General features: G+C 33.8%; 1 protein-coding gene across 1 annotated transcript in view; it reads right to left on the bottom strand.

Annotated features, from left to right (window-relative positions):
• Window positions 1-1,919: 1,919 nt before the first annotated feature.
• Window positions 1,920-20,818, bottom strand: part of POSTN (periostin) — a 33,678-nt gene continuing 14,779 nt past the window's right edge. Inside the window, exons 10-23 of the mRNA XM_052650127.1 lie at window positions 20,627-20,775; window positions 18,450-18,586; window positions 17,751-17,881; window positions 17,105-17,235; window positions 16,903-17,005; window positions 16,728-16,795; window positions 15,691-15,736; window positions 12,707-12,787; window positions 10,016-10,105; window positions 9,241-9,330; window positions 8,339-8,416; window positions 7,871-7,954; window positions 3,163-3,204; window positions 1,920-1,957 (exon numbers count right to left, since the gene is read on the bottom strand). Of these exons, the coding sequence (XP_052506087.1) occupies window positions 1,920-1,957; window positions 3,163-3,204; window positions 7,871-7,954; window positions 8,339-8,416; window positions 9,241-9,330; window positions 10,016-10,105; window positions 12,707-12,787; window positions 15,691-15,736; window positions 16,728-16,795; window positions 16,903-17,005; window positions 17,105-17,235; window positions 17,751-17,881; window positions 18,450-18,586; window positions 20,627-20,775 (1,268 nt within the window). The remainder of the gene's footprint in view (window positions 1,958-3,162; window positions 3,205-7,870; window positions 7,955-8,338; window positions 8,417-9,240; window positions 9,331-10,015; window positions 10,106-12,706; window positions 12,788-15,690; window positions 15,737-16,727; window positions 16,796-16,902; window positions 17,006-17,104; window positions 17,236-17,750; window positions 17,882-18,449; window positions 18,587-20,626; window positions 20,776-20,818) is intronic.

Here is a 20,818-nt window from a genome sequence, read left to right as displayed (position 1 = left end):
TAAAGGTGCCAGTCTTTAGAAAGACCTCAAGTTCATCTCTACTGTCTATGATGACCATGTTCAAAGGCAAACTCTGCATGCAATACTCAGCTCATTATCAAAAGCAAACCCTGAAGGGAGTGAAATGAATGAATCCACGTACTCTTTGTTCTATGCAGTCAACCTGTGATCTTCCAGAAGGTTAGTTAACAATATGCTGTCTGGTTAGAACTGCCATTTATCTTGATATTAGTTTAGTATATTCCACCAGCGCCACTTTACATAACCACCTCCTTTGAATCATTTTGGTTAAGTCATGGCAATGGTCTGTCCAGCTGAAATCAAAGTCCAAAGATATCTATCTGAGTGCTCAGTTGGTAGGACATTTTATTTCTTGGCAAGGGCTCTTAAGTGCTGTGCATAAATCTCACCACTGTCTAAACTAGAAAGCATTCTGGAAAACCCATGCTATCTAGCAATTCTCCAGTCAGTGGCACTGTTAGAACTTAACACCTCACTTCCTTACCTCAACTGCTGCTCAAAGAACCAAAGCTTTTCAGCTACTTCAGATCTCTCCAGGTCCTTTAGTATAGTACTCTAGTACTGAGCCTCTGACCCAAGAGATATCTTTGTTTTGGTTTTCCTCAGTTTTATAGTCTTTTGATTGCTAAATTCAACACATGGTATAATTTATTAAGCTATGACAAGTTGGTTTCTCAGCAGTATGGATTCTGATCCCTACCTGCTCTTATGTCTGGTCCAAGATAAGGATGACATTTATTGAGATCTGAGTAGATCAAACAAATCTCTTTATCATTCTCAGAAAACAAATAGTTTTCTTCTTCTCTTTTGTCATGAAATGGACTCTTATGTGACTTCAAGTCTTCATTAAAGACATCTATTTGGCTCCTTCTAAGTTAGCCTAAGCCTAGGAATACTTAATTGAAGTGTTTGTGTAGTGCCGTTGATTCTTCTCTAACAGTCCATGGTACATTGTGGGTTACTGGTTTGTCTTTTTGCCCTTTGAAAACAGTAGTTGTCTCATTCCTCTTTTGAATCCTCACAGCTTAGCACAGTTCAGGGGGTATATTATACACTCAGTTGATGTTTAACTATTGCTTCATTGTGTAATGGCTATTTATGTATCATAATAGTTTTAAAAATTCAAAAAACACTAAATTCATTCAATCTCCTTTAATGAGTATTTGTTATATATAAAAAAAAGAGGTATAAAGTCCTGTTCCCAAGTCCAGACCTCTTATTAACTTAAACCTTGAGTTTTTTTTTTTAATTACCCATTTGAAATAATTGTCTTTATACCTGAAAAATGGATTTATCGAAATGTTTGAGATAAAAAATATGTATTGCAAGAAGCATAAGACAAACATTTCAAGAGTACAAAATTAGTTGTAGAAATAACATAATTTGCCAGTAAACCCACATTTTATTAGAAATGTGCAAAGCTTTTTGGTGTAAAATTTTGGTTTTTTCATTTTTTAATACTGAGCACCCATTTTTATTTACCCATTTCCCACGGAGAGGTAACTCCTTGCATGCATTTTATCTCTCCATATGTAAATTCAAGGTTCAATCTTCTCAATGGGATAACAGGTCACAACTCAGAGATTTGAATTGTAATGAATCCAGTGACAAGGATTTTCTCTCATGGATTCCAAAGTCAGCTGGAACTCTTCATGTCAAGATGTAAAAGTCTGTAAGGTGTTATGTTTCCCTCAGATTCTATCCCACAGGAGGCTAAACCCACAATCTCCCTCATGTTTCTCATTCAGAAAGAAAAAATAACTGCATTCAGAATTGTTCAACAATTGCTGTTTTGTCTTGGCTCATTTCTTCACATCAAGGTGGCTTTCATATTTTTCCTTTAAGACCGGGTTGTCGGTTTAGGGTTGTATAAACTTTGTTGTCTGGTGTCTGGATTTTCACTGAGGACGATCTTCCCTTGATCGTCTTCTAGATGCTGATTAGGAAGAAGGCAGAGAATATAGATTGTAAATAGGATGAAATTATAGTGTTTAACAATATGATATTTGACTCATGTGTATGGGTGCATGCTCAGGGGCTTCAGTCATGTCTACCTCTTTGTAACCCCATGGACTGTAGCCCGCCAGGCTCCTCTGTCCATGGGATTCTCCAGACGAACACTGGAGTGGGTTGCCATGCCCTCCTCCAGGGATCATCTTGCCCCAAGGATCAAACCTGCGTCTCCTCTGTTGCAGGCAGATTCTTTATCACTGAGCCATCAGCAAAGCCCCATTTTATGCATAATTATATCTATAAAAGACTATTATTTCTTATTATAATAAATGTTAAACTATGTTTTCTTAATAATATTCTGTTTATGATGAAACCAAGTCATCTTTTGATTGAAGGTATATGAACATAATAAAGTTATGCTTTATTTCCTTAGAAAATTTGGATGATTTTTGCATGTTTAAAAGAAATCCATGATAAAGTTTTCACTTAAAAATTATTTGTACAATTGAGTCTTTAGTTTCAAATGTCTATATTGGACTAAATTAAAATCTGATATGCCTATAAATGCATTTTATAGAAAAGCCTTGCAATTTCTTTTGACTATTAGTATGTAATTCTAAGTTCCACAGAGGAAATCTTTGATATTTGATTGTACCAGAATATAAGGTATCCTAAGTGGAAGATGAGAAAATGCACGTAAATGAAGTTATAAAAAAAGTTATAGTGCATAGGTGATATATACATGTATATAACCTACACATTATATCAACATTTTGTACATAGATATATTAATCATTTTCTATAAGTGTGCAGTATATATAGCTTTGAATTTATTTTTGTCTCAAACTGCAGCCTCATCTTAAATTATTTAATAGTTTCACAGAGTTCCAGTGTACCTGCAACTTATTTTTACTCAACTTTGGTATTTAAAGATTTCTTTTCAAATTAACTCTACTTTAATCTATCCCAGTGATTCAATATATTTAACAGTTTACATGAGTATAATTTTCTTTCCATTGATGTTTGCTTTTCTTACATTTTATTAATAGTGAGTAATATGAAAGATTTATTTTCTGATTCATATCAAAATACTTTGCTTAAAATAAAGTGTATTAAAATACTCTCCTTTTTTTGTCTTAATGTAACAGGTGTGCCACTTACGCAAATCACCATAATCAATATATTTACCTTGAACTCTTTTGTTGGCTTGTATCTTTCTCACAGGTGTGTCTGAAATTAAACAGTTGTAGTTAAAAATACTTTGAAATTATGACTAACATGAGACAGGAAAACACAGTTTAGCAGAAAAGTGTGAATTTTTAAATAAACATCACTTTAACCTGTAGATTTTCTCCTGGAGTAGTGAGACTTTGGCATTGGCCACAGACATTTGTCTTCCTTATATCATAATGAATGTTTACTATTTTTGCAAAACATATTGTTTTATTATGGTATGTGGAGCCCCAGATGGTGTTCCATTTTTGCATGGAGTAAGTGACTTACATGACTTACTTTTCATCCTTTTTATAAAAGGCATCACTTTATGATGAAAGGATGTCTAACATCCTATGAAGTTTAGCAGAAGTATATTCCCAGAGTTATGCACTCATTTTTTTCCTAGTCATTCCTATTTGTGATATATCAGACTTCTGCCTCTGTAAAATTCTCATTGTAACTTAATTTTGATTAACTTTTAATATGTGAAGCATGCCAATAAGCAATTCAAGAAGTTTGTACCAATTCAATTCCTGAATTGAATTCCAATCCAACAAGACCATTTAAAAATTAAATAGTTAAAAATGATAAGAGCTCATATTTTAGAATTTCAACTGTTCATAACAATGCAGTGTTCATACAGTGCTGCTGCTGCTGCTAAGTCGCTTCAGTCGTGTCCGACTCTGTGCGACCCCATGGACGGCAGCCCATCAGGCTCCTCCATCCCTGGGATTCTCCAGGCAAGAACACTGGAGTGGGTTGCCACCTCCTTCTCCAATGCATGAAAGTGAAAAGTGAAAAGGAAGTTGCTCATCATACAATGCAATATTTTGCAAAATATTTCCCAGTTCTTCATTTTTTCTTTTAACTTATTGACAAGACTACTTGGTCAACTGAAATTCACATTTTCATTCTGTGGTTGGACATTTGAGATCAAAGAATAAATATGGTCCCTATAGCGACTTTGCTTCTCTGCTTACCTTCTTTATTTTTTTCTCCAAAGTTTGACTTCTCAATTTTTATATATTATCTGTACTCAACAATGAAGTCAAAAATTTTCTATGATATATAAATATATTTTTTTCAGTTCTCTGAAATCTCATAAAAGTAAGACATGAAACTATCACCAACAGTATTTTTGGCTATATAATGTCAAGAATTAAAAAAAAAAAAAGAAATATTAAGTATTTTTTGGAGAATTGTGTTTCTGTCTACATAGCACATTTCCAGCATGTCTTTTTATTCTGCCTGGATATAAGTTACATAACCGTTTATCATATGCATTAATACTATAGTAAAATGTAGAACTATGGAAAACCTCCTCAGATTGGATAGTAGGGGAGAGTTTAGGTGAGATAGAAAAGTCTGAATTATGAGTATGCTCCAACTGATTTATTTCCCTTAACTTCAGGTTTATTTGGCCACAAAAAAAAAGTCAAGAAAAGATGGAAATATTGTCAAGAAAAGATGGAAATCATTGTATAAAATGGACTTACTAATTCCAAAGAGCACTTATCATGCAACTTAAAACAAGATTTCAACATTACTTTTGAAAACAAGCACTTATACTCAATTTTCTTTTATAAATTTGGCAGCATCTGATTAACGCACATCTAATTACCTAACTTGTTAATTTATCACTATTTGGCTACGACAAAATCAAAATAAGAAATATTCACTGTGGCAAACAAATATCTCTTGAAGAAAAGCTTAATTAAATGCAGAAAATCAGATTTTCTCTCAGTGGCTCTCTACAATTTCAAACTGAATGACACTTGTATGTTGTGTTTAGAGAAGCAAAAGTGTTAAGGTAAACCAGTCATTGGAATGATCCTACGAAAATGCCCCTCCCCACCATGTTTCCTTAAACACACAAAGTGTTTCCACCCAATTATCTGCAAGATTGTTGTATTTTTACATAGCTATGACTCTGTAAATTTAAAGTAGAGCATAAAATATTACTTTGTTGACCATGTTAGTGTGAATTGACATAATCCTGATAGTAGCTAACATCACTGAGGACATTATTATTATGCAGTGAACATTATTCCAAGTGCTGTCCATATATTGGTTATTTTTATGTAGGTAACATTACCATCCCCTCTTCCCAGATTAAGAAAACAAGGCAGAAACACATCAGTTTACTTAAGTTCAAGTTGGAGCCCAGATTGAAAGCCAGACCTAGGACCTGATCCTCTGTTCCGTACAGAAGCCATAAATCTTCAAATGTTATACTGGCAGATTTATCAAAACCTTCTCAAACAGCTTTTTGTTGTTGTTCCTTTCTCCATAGCCTACTTTTCTGCAATTTTCCCTTAATTACTTCAGTAGTTTCAGTAAATGTAGTTCTATTTAAGATAAGAGTGAACAACTGTACACATTTTTGAGAAGAATTTTAGTTAAGGAGTCTGAAGTATTTAAATAACAAATCATAGTATTAGTACCCAATTGACCATTTAGCCAAGTTTATAAACATGAACTAAATGATTGAGGAATACATTCAATTCATTAAAATGTACTGTATGTACCATAAAATGAGCAGTTCAGATAGAAAACTACAAGCTTTGAGATGAAGACCATAGTTTAGCTATAGATCAATATTCTGAAAGAAAAAAAAGCCTATCTTGCCTGACATAATCTTTATTCACACCAGCTTCACTGGTGTTTCTTGGGATCTAGACAAGAGGACACTTGTTACTCAGTGTTAACCCAATGGTTTTACAGGGCTGGAAAAAAAGAAAACTAGAATGTCCAGTTAATGTCCAGGTATTAGTAACTATACCACTTATATTGTCTTCCTTACGAGATAAGAATCCTTGGAAATGTTTTGATAAAAATTTATGCTGTGGCAAGGATTTACTGTATAGCACACGGGACTCTGTTCAATGTTATGTGGCAGCCTGGATGGGAGGGGAGTTTGGGGGAGAATGGATACATGTATATGTGTGGCTCAATCATGTATATTTACGGCACAGCTCTGCTGTGTATGCATCCGTAACTATCACAACTTTGTTAACTGGCTATACTCCAATATAAAATATAACATCTCTTAAAAAAACTATTAAATTTATGTTGTGACATTGACAAAATGAATGCTTTATAAGTACGTAGAGAAACCAAACACTGGAAGATTAATGAGTCAACCTCTGGGATGAACAGAAACCAGAATTAAACAAGGATTCTATTTCTATTGATTAAAATTAGATGATCTTATTCTTGTAACAGGTATTATCTTCTTTTGGCCGAAGTTATTCTTCAAAACTCAGTTCGATGTTTATAATGGACTTGATAACATGGGCGTATTGAAGGGGAGGAAAACATACTTACCGGAAGTTTAAGTCTAAATAAATTAAAGCAATATATACAAGTGCAACTACTAGTTGGTTCATTCTCTAAAAAGCACTGCCATTCTACAAAGCTGCTTACTATGGCAAGGACTGAAAAAAAAAGAATTCAACTTAATTTTCACAATATCTGCCTTTCTTCACTCAAATCTCCACCTTTTTTCTAGTAGAGTGTAAGCATTTAGATGTAGGTGAGTAAATTTTGTATTATAGCTTATAGGAAACTGGTTCTACTGTGGCTTTGGGAGTGTCATATACTCCCAGCAGTCTGAAAGGAAGTCTTGTATTTTTCAGACACACATTTTTCTATTGAGGGGAAATTCAATCATTGGTTCAAAAAAAATTATTTATTTTTACTATTGCTGAACAGTATCAATATTATGTAAGAGACTCTGCTTATGTAAAAATAAAGAATAATTGCCAAATATAGATACAGTCCCAAAAGAAATGACAACTTCTCGGACATAGTACTATAATTTTTAAAATTTTAAGCATAAAAGCTAATGGGAACCATACTTTGGATAAACACTAAACTTGTTGTGTTTCTTAATTCACAGTATATTTCAAAGAACATATTTGATTTTTCTAGATAATTTAAATTCTTGTTTCTCTAAAACAATTTCTTAAGTACTTTTTTTGTTAATAAAATGAATTAGAAATTAGTTTAGTCAAACTTCTTTGTGTAATTACCATTGAGAGCTTGTGTAAGATTTTGAATTCTTTTTCTTCTTTCCTTTTAAAAGTAGGTCCTTTTAATGCCATAGAGAACATTCCATATTTTAAAGATTAAAATTAATTTCATATGCAAAATAATTTACAGCTCCAGGTATAGATTATCACTTGAACTGTTAGAAGAAACAGATAACCCATTCCTGAGAATGTAGTTTTGGAAAATAAAATTGCTAAATGCAATTTTTTTTGCTAGTTCTATGCACTTAAAAAAATTCATAAACATGCCTTTTATTATGGTTGTGGGGGCAGTGAATACATTTTTTAAAATAGAAAAATTATTTCAATTTGGGCTTCTTTTAATAATTACCAATTTTAAAAGCATCCCTCTTTCACATACTAAGAATATCCTTACAGTTGTCTGTATCAGAGCAAAAAAATATTCATTGCTCCCCACTGAACTTTTTAAAGACTGTTTAAGCTAGTAATTCTTTCTTTATATCTCTTACTTTAACCACCATTGACCCAATCAATCTGTTAAGACAGACTTGATGCTGTTTTTTAACCTAATTAAAAAACAAACAAACCTGAATGCTCAGTCTTTAAAAAGCTAAAGAACTCAGTTATCAGAACCTGTTAAGTGGGTTAGTTGTTTCCCTTTTACTAACCTCCCTGAAGCAGTCTTTTAATTTCTTCATCTTCAAATAAATGACCATCACCACCTTCAATGAATTTGGTGACCTTGGTGACCTCTGAGAGGATACATGTTTACAGCAGAAATTGGTTTATGTAATAAAAAGGCTGGAGATTTGATGCGATACATAATGGCATCTGCCAAACAATAAATTCCAGACCAACACTTGGTTCTTCTTGGTTTTTAGTGCTATTTTTTGATAAGCCAATTTTCTTACAAAGTTGTTGAACAGTACATAACAAATACAGAACAAACCCATCAATATGACTATCATCTGAGTTTCATTCCCTATCTTTGGATTTTTTTCTTGTGTTGGTATGGAACTAGAACAAAGGAGTGAGATAGAGAAGAAAATGTAAAAGGCCTCAAAGATTATATTAGAATATGATATAAATAGATAGCTTAAGAAAAGTCACATTCTTATTTTTCTAGACATACTGACCTTCTTGCAACAATTTCTTCAGCGTTTCTTCTGTTTCTCCACCTGTAGTTGAAATCCTAGTGTATTTTATTTCAGGACCTAAAGGAAAGACAGTTTACAAAAAGACCTGAAACAAGGGTAGGTACACTTCCTCTGTAACAGTTAGATAGTGAGTAATTTAGACTTTATGGGTCATATGGTTGGTGTTGCAACTATTCAACTTTTCCCTTGTAGTGTGAAAATAGCCATAGACACTGTATAAATGAATGGTCACATCATGTTCCAATAAAACTTTATTTACATAAGTATTAAAAGATGGCATGGGCCATAGATGCTGACTGCTTGTTTAGACAAATACTTGTAAAATAGCTGAATTTAGAATTTTATGCTAATTCATTGGTGGCAGACTAATACAGAGGTTTACTGAAACTATTTATAAATTGTTTTATACTAACTTGCATATAGTTTGGTGTGTAGACCTTAAGATTAATGGAAAATTCAAAGGAGGGAACAGTTTTTCTTTTAGGATTTAGTAACTCAATAAATAGCAAAGTGAAGATAATGTATTATATAATACATATGTGTATTCATAATAAAAACACATGCTTATAGATTTGCTCCCAAATTTCCAATTCAGGAGAAAACATAGATTATATATTTAGAGTTAGTATTATTTCTACCAAAAAAGAAATGAATAACTTCAGTAACCACCATGAAAATGACTTAAGCTTCTTTAGTAATTCTTATAGAGATATTTTAGGATTAAATGTGATTTGCTCTTTGTAATCCAAGCATAGTTGCCTGGAGCATCCCATGGACAGAGGAACCTGGCAGGCTACAGTCCATAGGGTTGTGTTGAATGCACACACACACACACACACACACACACACACAGTGTTCTATAGTATTGAATTAAAGACTACCTGTAATGATTCGTTCTTCCCTTGTTTCTTTTTCAGTTATTTCCACAGGCACTCCATCAATGATCTTGGTGTATTTTTTAATAATTGGCTCTAAATTGGGGAAGAAAAATGCATTTGATTTGTCCTCATATGGTGTGTAAATGGCCATAAGCTAGACATTTAATCAAATGTATTAAATGTACATTTGATTAAATGTATTTCTCACAGTAATACCATTTAGAAATCAATCATAATCATTTGGAGAACATATCTCAAATAAATTCAGATAATAGAGGTAGTGGTCATGTCCTGAATCTTGGGTAAAGGAGAGAGCCAACTGTCAAGCTAACACTCCATGTCATACTTGTCTCCTGACTGTGCAATGAACATTTAGGGAGAATCCAAGGAATTACACATCATTAGAATGGGAACCTTATACAAAGTCCAGGCTATGGCTTGTTAGTCTTATAGAATTTTCATTCTTTCTTCTAAGACCAACATGTTATCTGGTATTGATGTGATTGTTTTCATTATATTCATAATCATCCTTGCATATGCAGAGTAAGGACGGTTTTGTTGGACCTGGTGATTTAATGGTAAAATCGAATCCAACTAGATCCATTAAAAGGTAAACTATATTTTAATTGATTGGCTAATAAGAATCCATAACTGATAAAAGCTTTTCACCAATGTGTATAAAAGTCAAGAGAAAACATCAGATATTCAACATATTTAAACCAGCACAATTTCAAAATGTTCACAGTGATCCTAAATAGGCTAGGGAAACAGAACGCACCTCCATGGATCACTTCAGTTACCGTTTCACCTTCTTTAATCAGTCTGAATTCAGGATCACCTTCAATTTTGACCTTTGGTATTGTGCGTCCTGAGGCGTCGTTTTAGGAGACAAATTATCATGTTAATGCAGTCCTTTAAATTTACCAGAACAGGAAATTTATTTCAACACTGGTGTTGCTGAAATGTCAAAGTACTTTGAGGTTTTATGAAATCGGTTTTAAATAGTTCCCATTGTCTTCAGATTGAGTAGTATTTAGGAGAACAAATGACTTCTGGGTCTATTAGTGTGCTACTAAAATGAATTTCATCAGCTTTAGAATTTAAACAAATGTTTAATTGATCCATTTATTCATAGTTATAAATTCTGTTCACACAAAATGTTATATATGACTATACTTTGTGAATCACACAGTATGTACAAATTTCAGTTGCTCTAATGATAGCTAGTGTAGATCTTACTTTACCATACTGATGTCTATTACTTGCTTTTCTTATTACATTTTAAATTTAATTTTTAACTACTCCATATCTTATATTTTTATCTAATGGGCATAACTGAACATCAAAAAAGCCCAACTTTATGCCTACCTTTAAGATACAATTTTCAGGTTTTATGGGAAAATGGGAGTACTTACCTTTTCTATGTGAATGCTGCAAATATTTACTAATTAATAGTTAAACAGTCCTTCAAATGCAAAAGTTGTGTTACATTTGACTTGCAAAATGATTTTGCTCCAAGAGAAAATCATTTTGAATGTTAGAAAGCTGATTACTACATTACTACATAGTAATTAGATGAGAAGTTCAGTACATTTAACTCATATAGTAACACCCTTTAACAGTTGAATGGAGCTATATTTCCTTATCTTTGAGAAGGTTTATTTGTTTGTCCAGAAATTGTCAATGTACACCATTACCCAGAATTAAATAGTCTAGGAAGATCTAAAATAATGAAACAAGAGTACAGCTGATTCAAACAATAAGTATTTCACACCATAATATTTGATCCATGGGGTCAAGGGACATTGAGTATCAAAACATAAGGCCAAGTTTTTAAGGTGTGGAAACTTCAAAGGGAAAGAACAGCTAAGGAGTTTAAAAGCAGGAAGTGAGTTAATAAAATATCCAAGTAAACATTTCTTTAGAAAAGCCTCAACTAGCATTTGAGAAACATCCTCCACCCTTAAGTTCTATGAAGGCAGGAATTGACTACCAAAAATTTTTTTTTCATATTTACTCTGGTGGGCACCTAGGAAAATACCCAGCACAGGATTGGTACAATAAGTATTTATTGAATTGAATTTCAGTTGATTTATTCCTAATTCTAAAATTTGGTTAAGTACCTTTTCTAAGAAACATCCTAATATATGTAGTAAGAATTCAGGAGTTACCAATGAATCAGCAAAAGTTTAAACAGTGAGAAGGAAATGCCAATAGCAATCCTAGGATGACAAAATTATAGATGGCTGCCAAGGCAAGTATTAATATTTGTCTCCCTCATTATGTTATACAAAGGCAAATTTCCAAATTTTTTAACTGAAGAGTTGTTAATGCACAGGGGACATGATCCCATTTTTCATCTTAGTTCCCTTCATAGGAGGAACCCAAGTAGAGTTGATGCTCCATTGTGTTCCTAATTGAAGAAACAGTAATACAGTAGAATCCTGTTCACAAAGACTGGGAAGATAGATAGGTTGAAAGAAGCTTGAAAGAAAAGAGATGAATCTTGGAAAACAAAAATAGTGCATCTGAATGATTTCTACTGAAGAAGATGTGTGCAAGTGATTATACACAATTTTAGGGAATCTAATTTAAAAAAAATAGTACAAGAATTTTAAAATTAAGGACCATTTTATTTTTTCATTAAAATGATTAAGAAATATTTTCTAAACAAAAATTTCTGTGATTTAACTTCTTAAAGCACCAAATTCTCTCTCTCTTTAAACAGCCTAATTTTATTTATTTTAACTTTATTTTTTTGGCCATGCTACATGGCTTGCAGGATCTTAATTCTCCAAACAGGGGTAAAGCCTGGACTACCACAATGAAAACATTGAGCCCTAATCACTGAATATCCAAGGAACATCCATCTTATATATGTATACATATAAGAATATATAATACTATATATAAGAATATGTAAAATATACACACACATTCAAGGCTGGAATTAAGGATTCTAAGGTTTGATTCATTGTACCAACTACTTATTTCCTCCGTTCCTAGTGGTTTAATTAAAAATTATATCATGTGTGGATGTACATTTTAAAAGTTTTTTTCAATATACAGCTTCTGTGCTCTCTGAGTCTGTTGAATAAAAAGATATGTGCACTTTTTTGGAGCACCTTCTAACAGTATGAAAGAGATTGATATGGGGAGACTGGAAACACAGCTATAAAGAGTACAGGTGCAGGGAAGAAAGCTCAGTTTAGTGAGTATCTGGGTACTAGTGCTAATGCAATGGCAAATTAAGTTCAAATGAAATCAGATACAAGCAAATGTACTGAAGGTATTAGGAATGCACATTTACTCTTCTAAATAAACTTGCATTCTGCATTCTGGTGTTAAATGAGCATGCCATCGATATGGAGATATTTAGCATGTTAGTTTCAAAAAGAATGTAGATACATTCATAGAAATCAGTCTATTACATGGATTTTTAAGGAACCATGTATACATTGATTTTTACCTTCTGTTTTGATAATAGGCTGAAGACTGCCTTCAATCACTTTAATTTTTGGTTCCACAACTTTGGTTATAATTTTAGTTGCTGAAAGTATAGAAAGTGGAACATAAATGATGCTTACATAAAAACAACCTGAATGAAATTGTCTTTTTTTCCCCTTTGGTCTTTGTTGGGTACTGAGGTATCAGATGTGGTAATATGTTCAGGCAGTCATATACAGGAAATAATTCATAGTAATTATCTAGTATCTTCTCTTGTCCAGATGAACTCTGAAGTCCAGTGACTTTGATTTGTTCCAGTGAAATATATACTTTCTATGTGAGGAATTCTACCTAGAAATCTACAAGTTTGAACTGCAGCACTAAAGCTCTTTACCTTCTTTTGTACTTCTTGAAAATACTGGCTGCATAGCAACAAAGACAAAGAAACATGATTAATTTCATACAATTCATAATATCTTAAGTTGCATTGTTGGGTTCTTTCTCAATTAGAAGAAAACATTGAAAGAAAAAGACTTGAAATATTTTTCATGCATTTGATGACAGTGATATGGAAAGGAAAATTTTAAAAAATTAGTTCAGAATACTTAAAAATGGATTTTTTCAGTCAGCCAGCCATGAGCTCTATGCAACAAATATGATATGATCATATATTTAAATATTTGTTACAGGCTAAAATGACTATAATTTTCATCATCAGTTTTAAACTGAAAGCTAAGTATTTTGAATGTATGTTATCCACTCAACTGAAATAATTATGTGCAAAATAGATTTAAAATAGTAGCCAACCATTTGGTCAGCTTTTGATTGCATAGATTAACTGAAAGTGTGCCTATGGAGTCAGATACCAGAGCTACTGACTTTTTATCATTTCTAATTACAGCCTTAAAAGATGGAGTCATTAGATAAGGAACTAAAGCTGTCTGTGCAGTTGTAACAGACTGTGTTGACACACTAGAGGCAAGATGTTAGTACATTTGGATTTCTGTCACATTTTCACTTCAGGTGTTTGAAATTTGTATCTGTGTCAACTCTTTGAATTAATATGGATTCCAGGGCTTAACTGTGACTGTTTCAGTTCTTTCAGATTTAACATGTTGAGATCTCAAATTATGAAACTCTGAAATATATCAAATTGGTGAGCCCAGTTATCCATTCCACAGGTGGTCTGGCCACAGAGAAACCTTTCCATGAAGGTCAAATCCATAGAGGTCTCTGCTGCTACTATCAGAATGGGTTAATTAGCTTTAGCTTAAAAATACACTTCATGTTAAGGAACTTGAAGTTTAGAATATTTATTTGGTTCCTAGTTCTGCTTCAGTTTTGCTTTTCTGAATACTTAAATAGTTTTGACAGGTCAAAGGATGAAGATTAAAAACTGATTTTATTCCTCTCCACCTCAAATGTCATATATTTGGCAACATATACTAGAGAGCATTTTTCCCCCATACAATTTAATATGTAAGGTATTTGGGGGACAAGAATAGTACATAATAAGACAAAGAAATTTTAGAGACAGGTCAATAAAAGAACATGAAAATGGAATCTTTGGTTTAATTAGTCTCAACCTTTATCTCAACTATGCTTCTAAGTAACAGCGTACACGTCAGAGAGGAGTTAAACAAACATTCCACATCAGAATGTAAATCTCAGAGCTCTTTCAAGAGCTGTGAGTAGGTAGACAAGATTCATTAGACTTGCGTAATTTCATAAAATGTAGATTATTTTCTGTGAGTAGGTATCCAATGTCAGTAAAGGAAAATAAAGGAATTATAATATTTTAGGTCATTGTAAGCAAAATAGTGCATTGATATATAGAGAAAATGGTGAACCTCTCATGGATAAAGTAGGGAAATGCAGTGCAGGCATAATTTTTATGGAGGAAGATGACATAGCATTTCTGATGAATAGAGCTCATAACGTTTTCTGATTTTTTTAAATAAAATATATCTTTAACAAGACTGTATACTTCCAGACTGGAATTTAAACCATGTGGAAGTATAACTATTTCCAACTAAATCTTTGAAACAGGGCTGATCTGGCCTGATTCTAGGGTTGTCCATGTCAATATCACATACTTGAAATCAGTAAGAAGAGCAGACATTTTGTTTTGCTCCTTACATCATCTTTATGCTTGTTCCATATCTGGTGTAAATCTTAAGGAAAATTTTCTTAATTGAATAACAGGATGCTCACAGTATAAAATAGAACAATTCTAGCCAAAATAAATGTACAAATGGGTGCACCGTTTTAGCTACTGATATGTTTTGAGTGTTGAACTGTAGAGTCAAAACAAAATGAAAAAGAATTTCTGCTTTGAAAGCTGCAGTGGAAAAGAGGAAAAGACAAAGAAAGAAAAAACTACACTGAATAAGAAATACTATGAGTTAACATTATGCAAATGAAATACCTTTACCATGGTTAAGAAATAGAGGTTTAATTTTGATAATCTGGTAGAGTCAGGAATAAAAGAAAACTTGGAATCTAGAAACTCTAGGTTTATCACCTGACAACGTTTTTGTTCCTTCATCCAGTTTTGAATGGGGAGAGTTTTTTGAACCACCAGCCCATAAACGTTAGAATTCTCTGACAGTCTGCCTTTAGATAGCTGAGGTCTTGAGAGTGGAATGAGCTAGAAATGTTTCAACAATATTACTTCTATTTCCACACATTTGAATTTTCAAATAGCTCTGGAGTGCATCTTAGCTGTCTTTTCCCTATATGTTTGTATGACTTTCTCCCTTGCATCTTTGCCATGCTAACAATTGAATCAAGCTGTGAGTGAAGAAGTGGTTCATTGGAGTTGAAGAGGATAGTCAAGGCTGAAAGGTCTCCTCCAGACTGCAAGCCCTGTTTCAAGTGGGATGAGTTTTGCCATTGTTTGGAATTCTAAATACCAGATTATCAATCATCTCAGTAAACACAAAATTATTTTCTTTTTTTTACATCTTGCCACATATATGTGACAAATATTCATTATGTACTTACTGTAGACAGTTATGGGGATTTCTTTGAAGGTACTGCCACGAACAAACTGAAAATAAATATATTTAGTAACATGAAATGTAGTCGTTGCACTAACATGAAATGTTATCACTGTATTAACAAAATCGTGGCACCATGATTTTTAATTCTCACTAAAGAAGTGAAACTACCATTACATTTAGTAAAAAATGAAGTCTTCATGTCACCTTCAAATTTCTTGCTATTGGCAAGATGGCAAAAATGGTTGGATTTGTTACTCAGAGTTTTAAAAATTATAAAATAGCAAATCCCAAATTAAATGTTTATTAAATAATATTTCATATGTTGTCAGGCACTTTAACCCTACTGATATTCAACCCAGTGTTTATTCCCAAATATTCCTTTGCCTTTAATTATTGTGCTGTGTGCTTAGTCGCTCAGTCATGTCCAGCTCTTTGCAACCTCATGGACTCTAGCCCACCAGGCTCTTCAGTATATGGGGATTCACCAGGCAAGAATACTGGAGTGGGTTGCCATGCCCTCCTCCAGGGGATCTTCCCAACCCAGGTCTCCTGCATTGCAGGCAGATTCTTTACCATCTCAGCAGCTAAGGAGACCCTAACTATTGTAATTAGTGGCTATTTCTTACAAGTAAATATCTTTCCCTTATATTCTGTAGCAAAAATATTTGATGATAGAAAAATTATTGCTTTTATCTACATGTCCTATCTTCCCTACTGGATTGTAAACTATTGAAGAAATGATGCCAATGGTGTACAATCAACAAAGAGCAATGTAGTCAGGGTATATTTACTTATTAATGTATACATTTCTAGTTTTTTATGTTAAACCTGCAATATCTGTTAAGCACATTAGAAACGTATGCAATAGCCAGGCTCCTCTGCCCATGGAATTCTCTAGGCAAGAATACTGGAGTGGGTTGCTATTTCCTTCTCCAGGAGATCTTTCTGACCCAGGAATCGAACCCAGTTTTCCTGCATTGCAGGCAGATTCTTTACCAACTGAGCTACAAGGAGAGCACTATGCAATAACATCTGTACCTTAATTTGGATGTATTTGATCAGTTTATTAAGTATTTCTAGCAGCTGATCATTTCCAACAGGTGTGTCTGTGAAGAGGAATATAAAATGAATATTGTAAGAATCAATGAAATAAAAATCTAGGTTTCTATTGAAAAAGATTTATTTTTCATTAATCAGTTCAATAATTACCAACCTGCTGGATAGAGGAGTTTATCTACAACATGAATGACGCCATTTGTTGTCATGATGTCGGATTCTTTTGATTTCAGTTCATTTACCAGAAGTGTATCATTTACCTGTTAAAACAGGGGATAATGTCAATGGGAAATTTAATGAACATTAGGATAACTGAATATTAGATTAACACTCTCATAGATATATTCTAGAGAACTTACTCCTTTCAGATAGATTTTACTTCCTTGTGTGGTTTTTAAAATGTTAGTAACGCCAGGTTCAAAACCTTTTCCAATGAAAACTCCTGGTGTCAGGTGATAAAGGATGATGTTTTGAAGAGCATTTTTGTCCCCTAGGAGAAAAATATATATATTTATTTAATAATATGTCATACGTTTTGACATTTTGATATTATGATGACTAAGGGGAAAATATTTCTTTGTAATTATTTTTCTCCACTCTGTAATTTCTCATAATGTCATTGTTCTCTCAAGGCAGTAACAATGCTATGTCAAAACATAGTCTCTTCAGTCAGTTCAATCAAAATATTATCCAACTTACTGGAGGAAAAAAAATCAAATTATTTTCTTGAAATTGTGACTATTTCCTTCTCTGTCACCTCACTGTGTGGCCTTTAATAGAGATGACATAAGTTATTATCTAGCCCCACAACATGACAGTAAGGAGTTATTTGAGAACACTGATGAGGGAACCTCTACATAGTCTAAGTGGAATAAGAAGAGGAAGGCTAGCCATGAATATGAAAGAGGGAACTGTGGGGGGCCGACATCTAGGTAGGAACACTTGAGGAAGAAATGAGATCATGAAATCAAGGGGCAAATATATCTGGTGTTCACTTCTACTCACGAATCAGAATTTCCTTTTCTTCATTAGTCATTCCCTTAAAGGCATCATTGGTTGGTACAAATAAGGTCCAATCTCCAGGCTGTGTTAGGAGCTCTTTCAAGTCTGCAGCTTCAAGTAGACTGAGGAAGATGCTAGGCAGGAAGGACATGTGTTTATTAGATTTAGTCTAGGTAAGCCTACCGACCATGCCTGAAATACAGTAGTATCCCTTTACGTGGAAAAATAAGCAAATGGCTCATACACTTTCATATGTTTCAAATGCAATTTACCATTAAAGGTTTATCATGGGGAAATTATTTAAATATGTGTATGATTTTTAAATTTCCAAACCTCTGTTTTTCCCCTGTAACACTTGATGAAGTCACATTTGGTAACAAAATAGAAGCATTTATTCATTTAATATTCTGCAAAATAGTCTTTGCTAATACATACTACCATTTTTAAAAAACATAATTCTAAAAAATTTGCAAGGAGTAGTTCAGTCTATTAGATTTGGTTTTTGTTTGGTTTTTACTCACCAAATCATATTATGGAAGAAAACTAGTGTTAAGAATATATTTTAATTTTGAAACACTTGTATAAGCTTCTTATTCTAAATTGCATTCTCAGCAATACTGAATACTGAATGCATTTTGGAATACTTACTGTGAAATAAAACTATGTCAAAAGGTCTTATTCTCTTGTGGAGGTGAAGCTTACCTGAAGCGCTTATCCTGTTTCAGTTTTTCATGGAGGGATTTCTCTGCTGGTTTGATGATCTCTCGGAATATGTGAATGGCACCATTTCTTCCTTGCTTGCTTCCTCTCACCATGCATGAATTTTCAATGCAGACAGCCTAGCAAAGAAAAGAAAGATACAACTGTGCATTTCCTTATTTGAAATTCCCTATGTGGAAGAAGCTCCCTAATAAAATTTCTGGATGGTTTCTTCTGAAAGGTTTCTAGGCTTTTGATGCCAGAGGAAACGGTTTCTCTCCTCTGTTTTTAATGACTTGTACCATCTGACCTGGGCTTCCCTGGTAGCTCAGCTGGTTAAGAATCTGCCTGCAAAGCACGAGACCCCGGTTCTATTCCTGGGTGGAGAAGAGATCAGCTACCTACTCTAGTATTCATGGGCTTCCTTGGTGGCTCAGATGGTAAAGAATTTGCCTGCAGTGTGGGAGACTTGGGTTCGGTCCCTGAGTTCGGTAGATTCTCTGCAGGATGGCATGGCAACCCACTCCAGTATTCTTGCCTGGAGAATCCCCATGGACAGAGGAGCCTAGTGGTCTGCAGACCATGGGGTTGCAAAAAGTCAGACACAGCTGAGTGACTAAGCATAGCACACCATCTGACCTCACTCATCTTATTCAACCAGGTTTTCTACTACTAGGCAAGCTACTATATGTGTAGGGCAGGTAGTGTTGTCGATTGTTGTTGTTCAGGTGCTAAGTTGTGTCTGACTCTTTGCAACCCCATGGACTGCAGCACGCCAGGCTTCCCTGTCCTTCACTATCTCCAGCATATTGCTCAAACTCATGTCTATTGAGTCAGTGATGCCAAAGCAATTCCATATAATTCTATTTCTGTGTTTTCTGTCATTCTTCTCCAGGTTCTACTCATTCTTTCAGACCCTTTCTAGTAAATTTCTTTAATCATGAAGTTCAGTGACTTCACTGCCTCTTGTGATCTTTACTATATATTACTATGGTGTGGCATGTGTGTGCATGCTTAGTCGTGACCAACTCTTTACTACCCCATGAACTGAAGTCCGCCAAGCTTGTCTGTCCATGGAATTTTCCAGGCAAGAATACTGGAGTGGGTTGCCATTTCCTACTCCAGAGGATCGTCCCAACCTGGGGATCAACAACGCAGTTCTTGTGTCTCCTGCAATGGCAGGCAAATTACCAGTGGCACCACTTGGGAAGCCCATATATTTCCATATATTGCTGTATTTTCTATGCAAATATTTACTATATTGGTAGTAAAACCCTATCAAGTATAAGCTAAATTACTGGTTAAGTTATAGCACTTTGAACAAAACTAATATTTATATATGTATCATTTAGAATGCAGCACATTTTCTGTTTTGTTTTTGTTTTTTTTTGGCCTGTACTACACAACATGTGGGATCTCAATTTCCTCATCAGAGACTGAACCCATGCCCCCTGTGTTGGAAGCACAGAGTCTTAACTACTGAACCACCAGAGAAGTCCCTTCCGTATCATTTAAAAAGTGTGTCTTGACCTTGTGGACCTATGGTATGAAAACGCTGTGAGTTATGTTTGGTTCCAGGTAATCTTTGACTTCTTATGAATTCTTTTTACCTGTAACTGCAAGGTTGCCTAGAAAGAAACTGAATAGCACCACTTGTCAAACTGTAATTTTGATAAGCAATATCTTCTAGAAACTTTTCCTCAGATAAGGCACATTAGAACCATTTTATAGAGATCTTTATGTGCCTATAAAAGTTTACCATGAAACTCATTCAAAAGAGATTTAGTTGCTGAATGGTGACAGTACAGTTGAAGATCATCCTAAATATTTGATTCAGTATAAAAATTACCATGTAAACAGTAAAGTACAGTACTCTATGAAACAAAAAGCTTATTTGAAAGGGGTTTTAATTATTTATGGGATTGAAACAATGCTATAAAAAAAGTTATTGATGATGAAACAAATGCAGATTATCAGAATTATTAATGCATAGCACTTTTGTATACTTTCCTCATAGTCTTTTCAAATATGCTACTCACTTCTCTGATCTTCCTATGAACTATTAAAATCATATTAGTAAAATTCTGAGGGACATTTGTTATAAGGACAGTCTTTGACAAGGGCGTCTCTTTTGACATGTAGGCCAGTGTGGATATTTTACCTCGTTCTGATGCACTTACTGTACGGTACACGAAGACTCTGAGCTGTTTGCCTCCAATGGTCTCAAGTTTTTGTCCATTGTAAAGCTCATTAAGGCCAACTTTTACTTTCAATATATGATTCTGTAGAATTAATTTAAGAAGGCGCTGATCCATGCTCAGTGTATCATCTATAAGTAAATTCATTACAAAAGAATGTTATTTTATTTAGAA

Source organism: Budorcas taxicolor, chromosome 12 (assembly GCF_023091745.1).
Source record: "Budorcas taxicolor isolate Tak-1 chromosome 12, Takin1.1, whole genome shotgun sequence".
In the NCBI taxonomy this organism is placed as follows: Eukaryota; Metazoa; Chordata; class Mammalia; order Artiodactyla; family Bovidae; genus Budorcas; species Budorcas taxicolor.
This window is presented reverse-complemented; position numbering and strand designations above follow the sequence as displayed.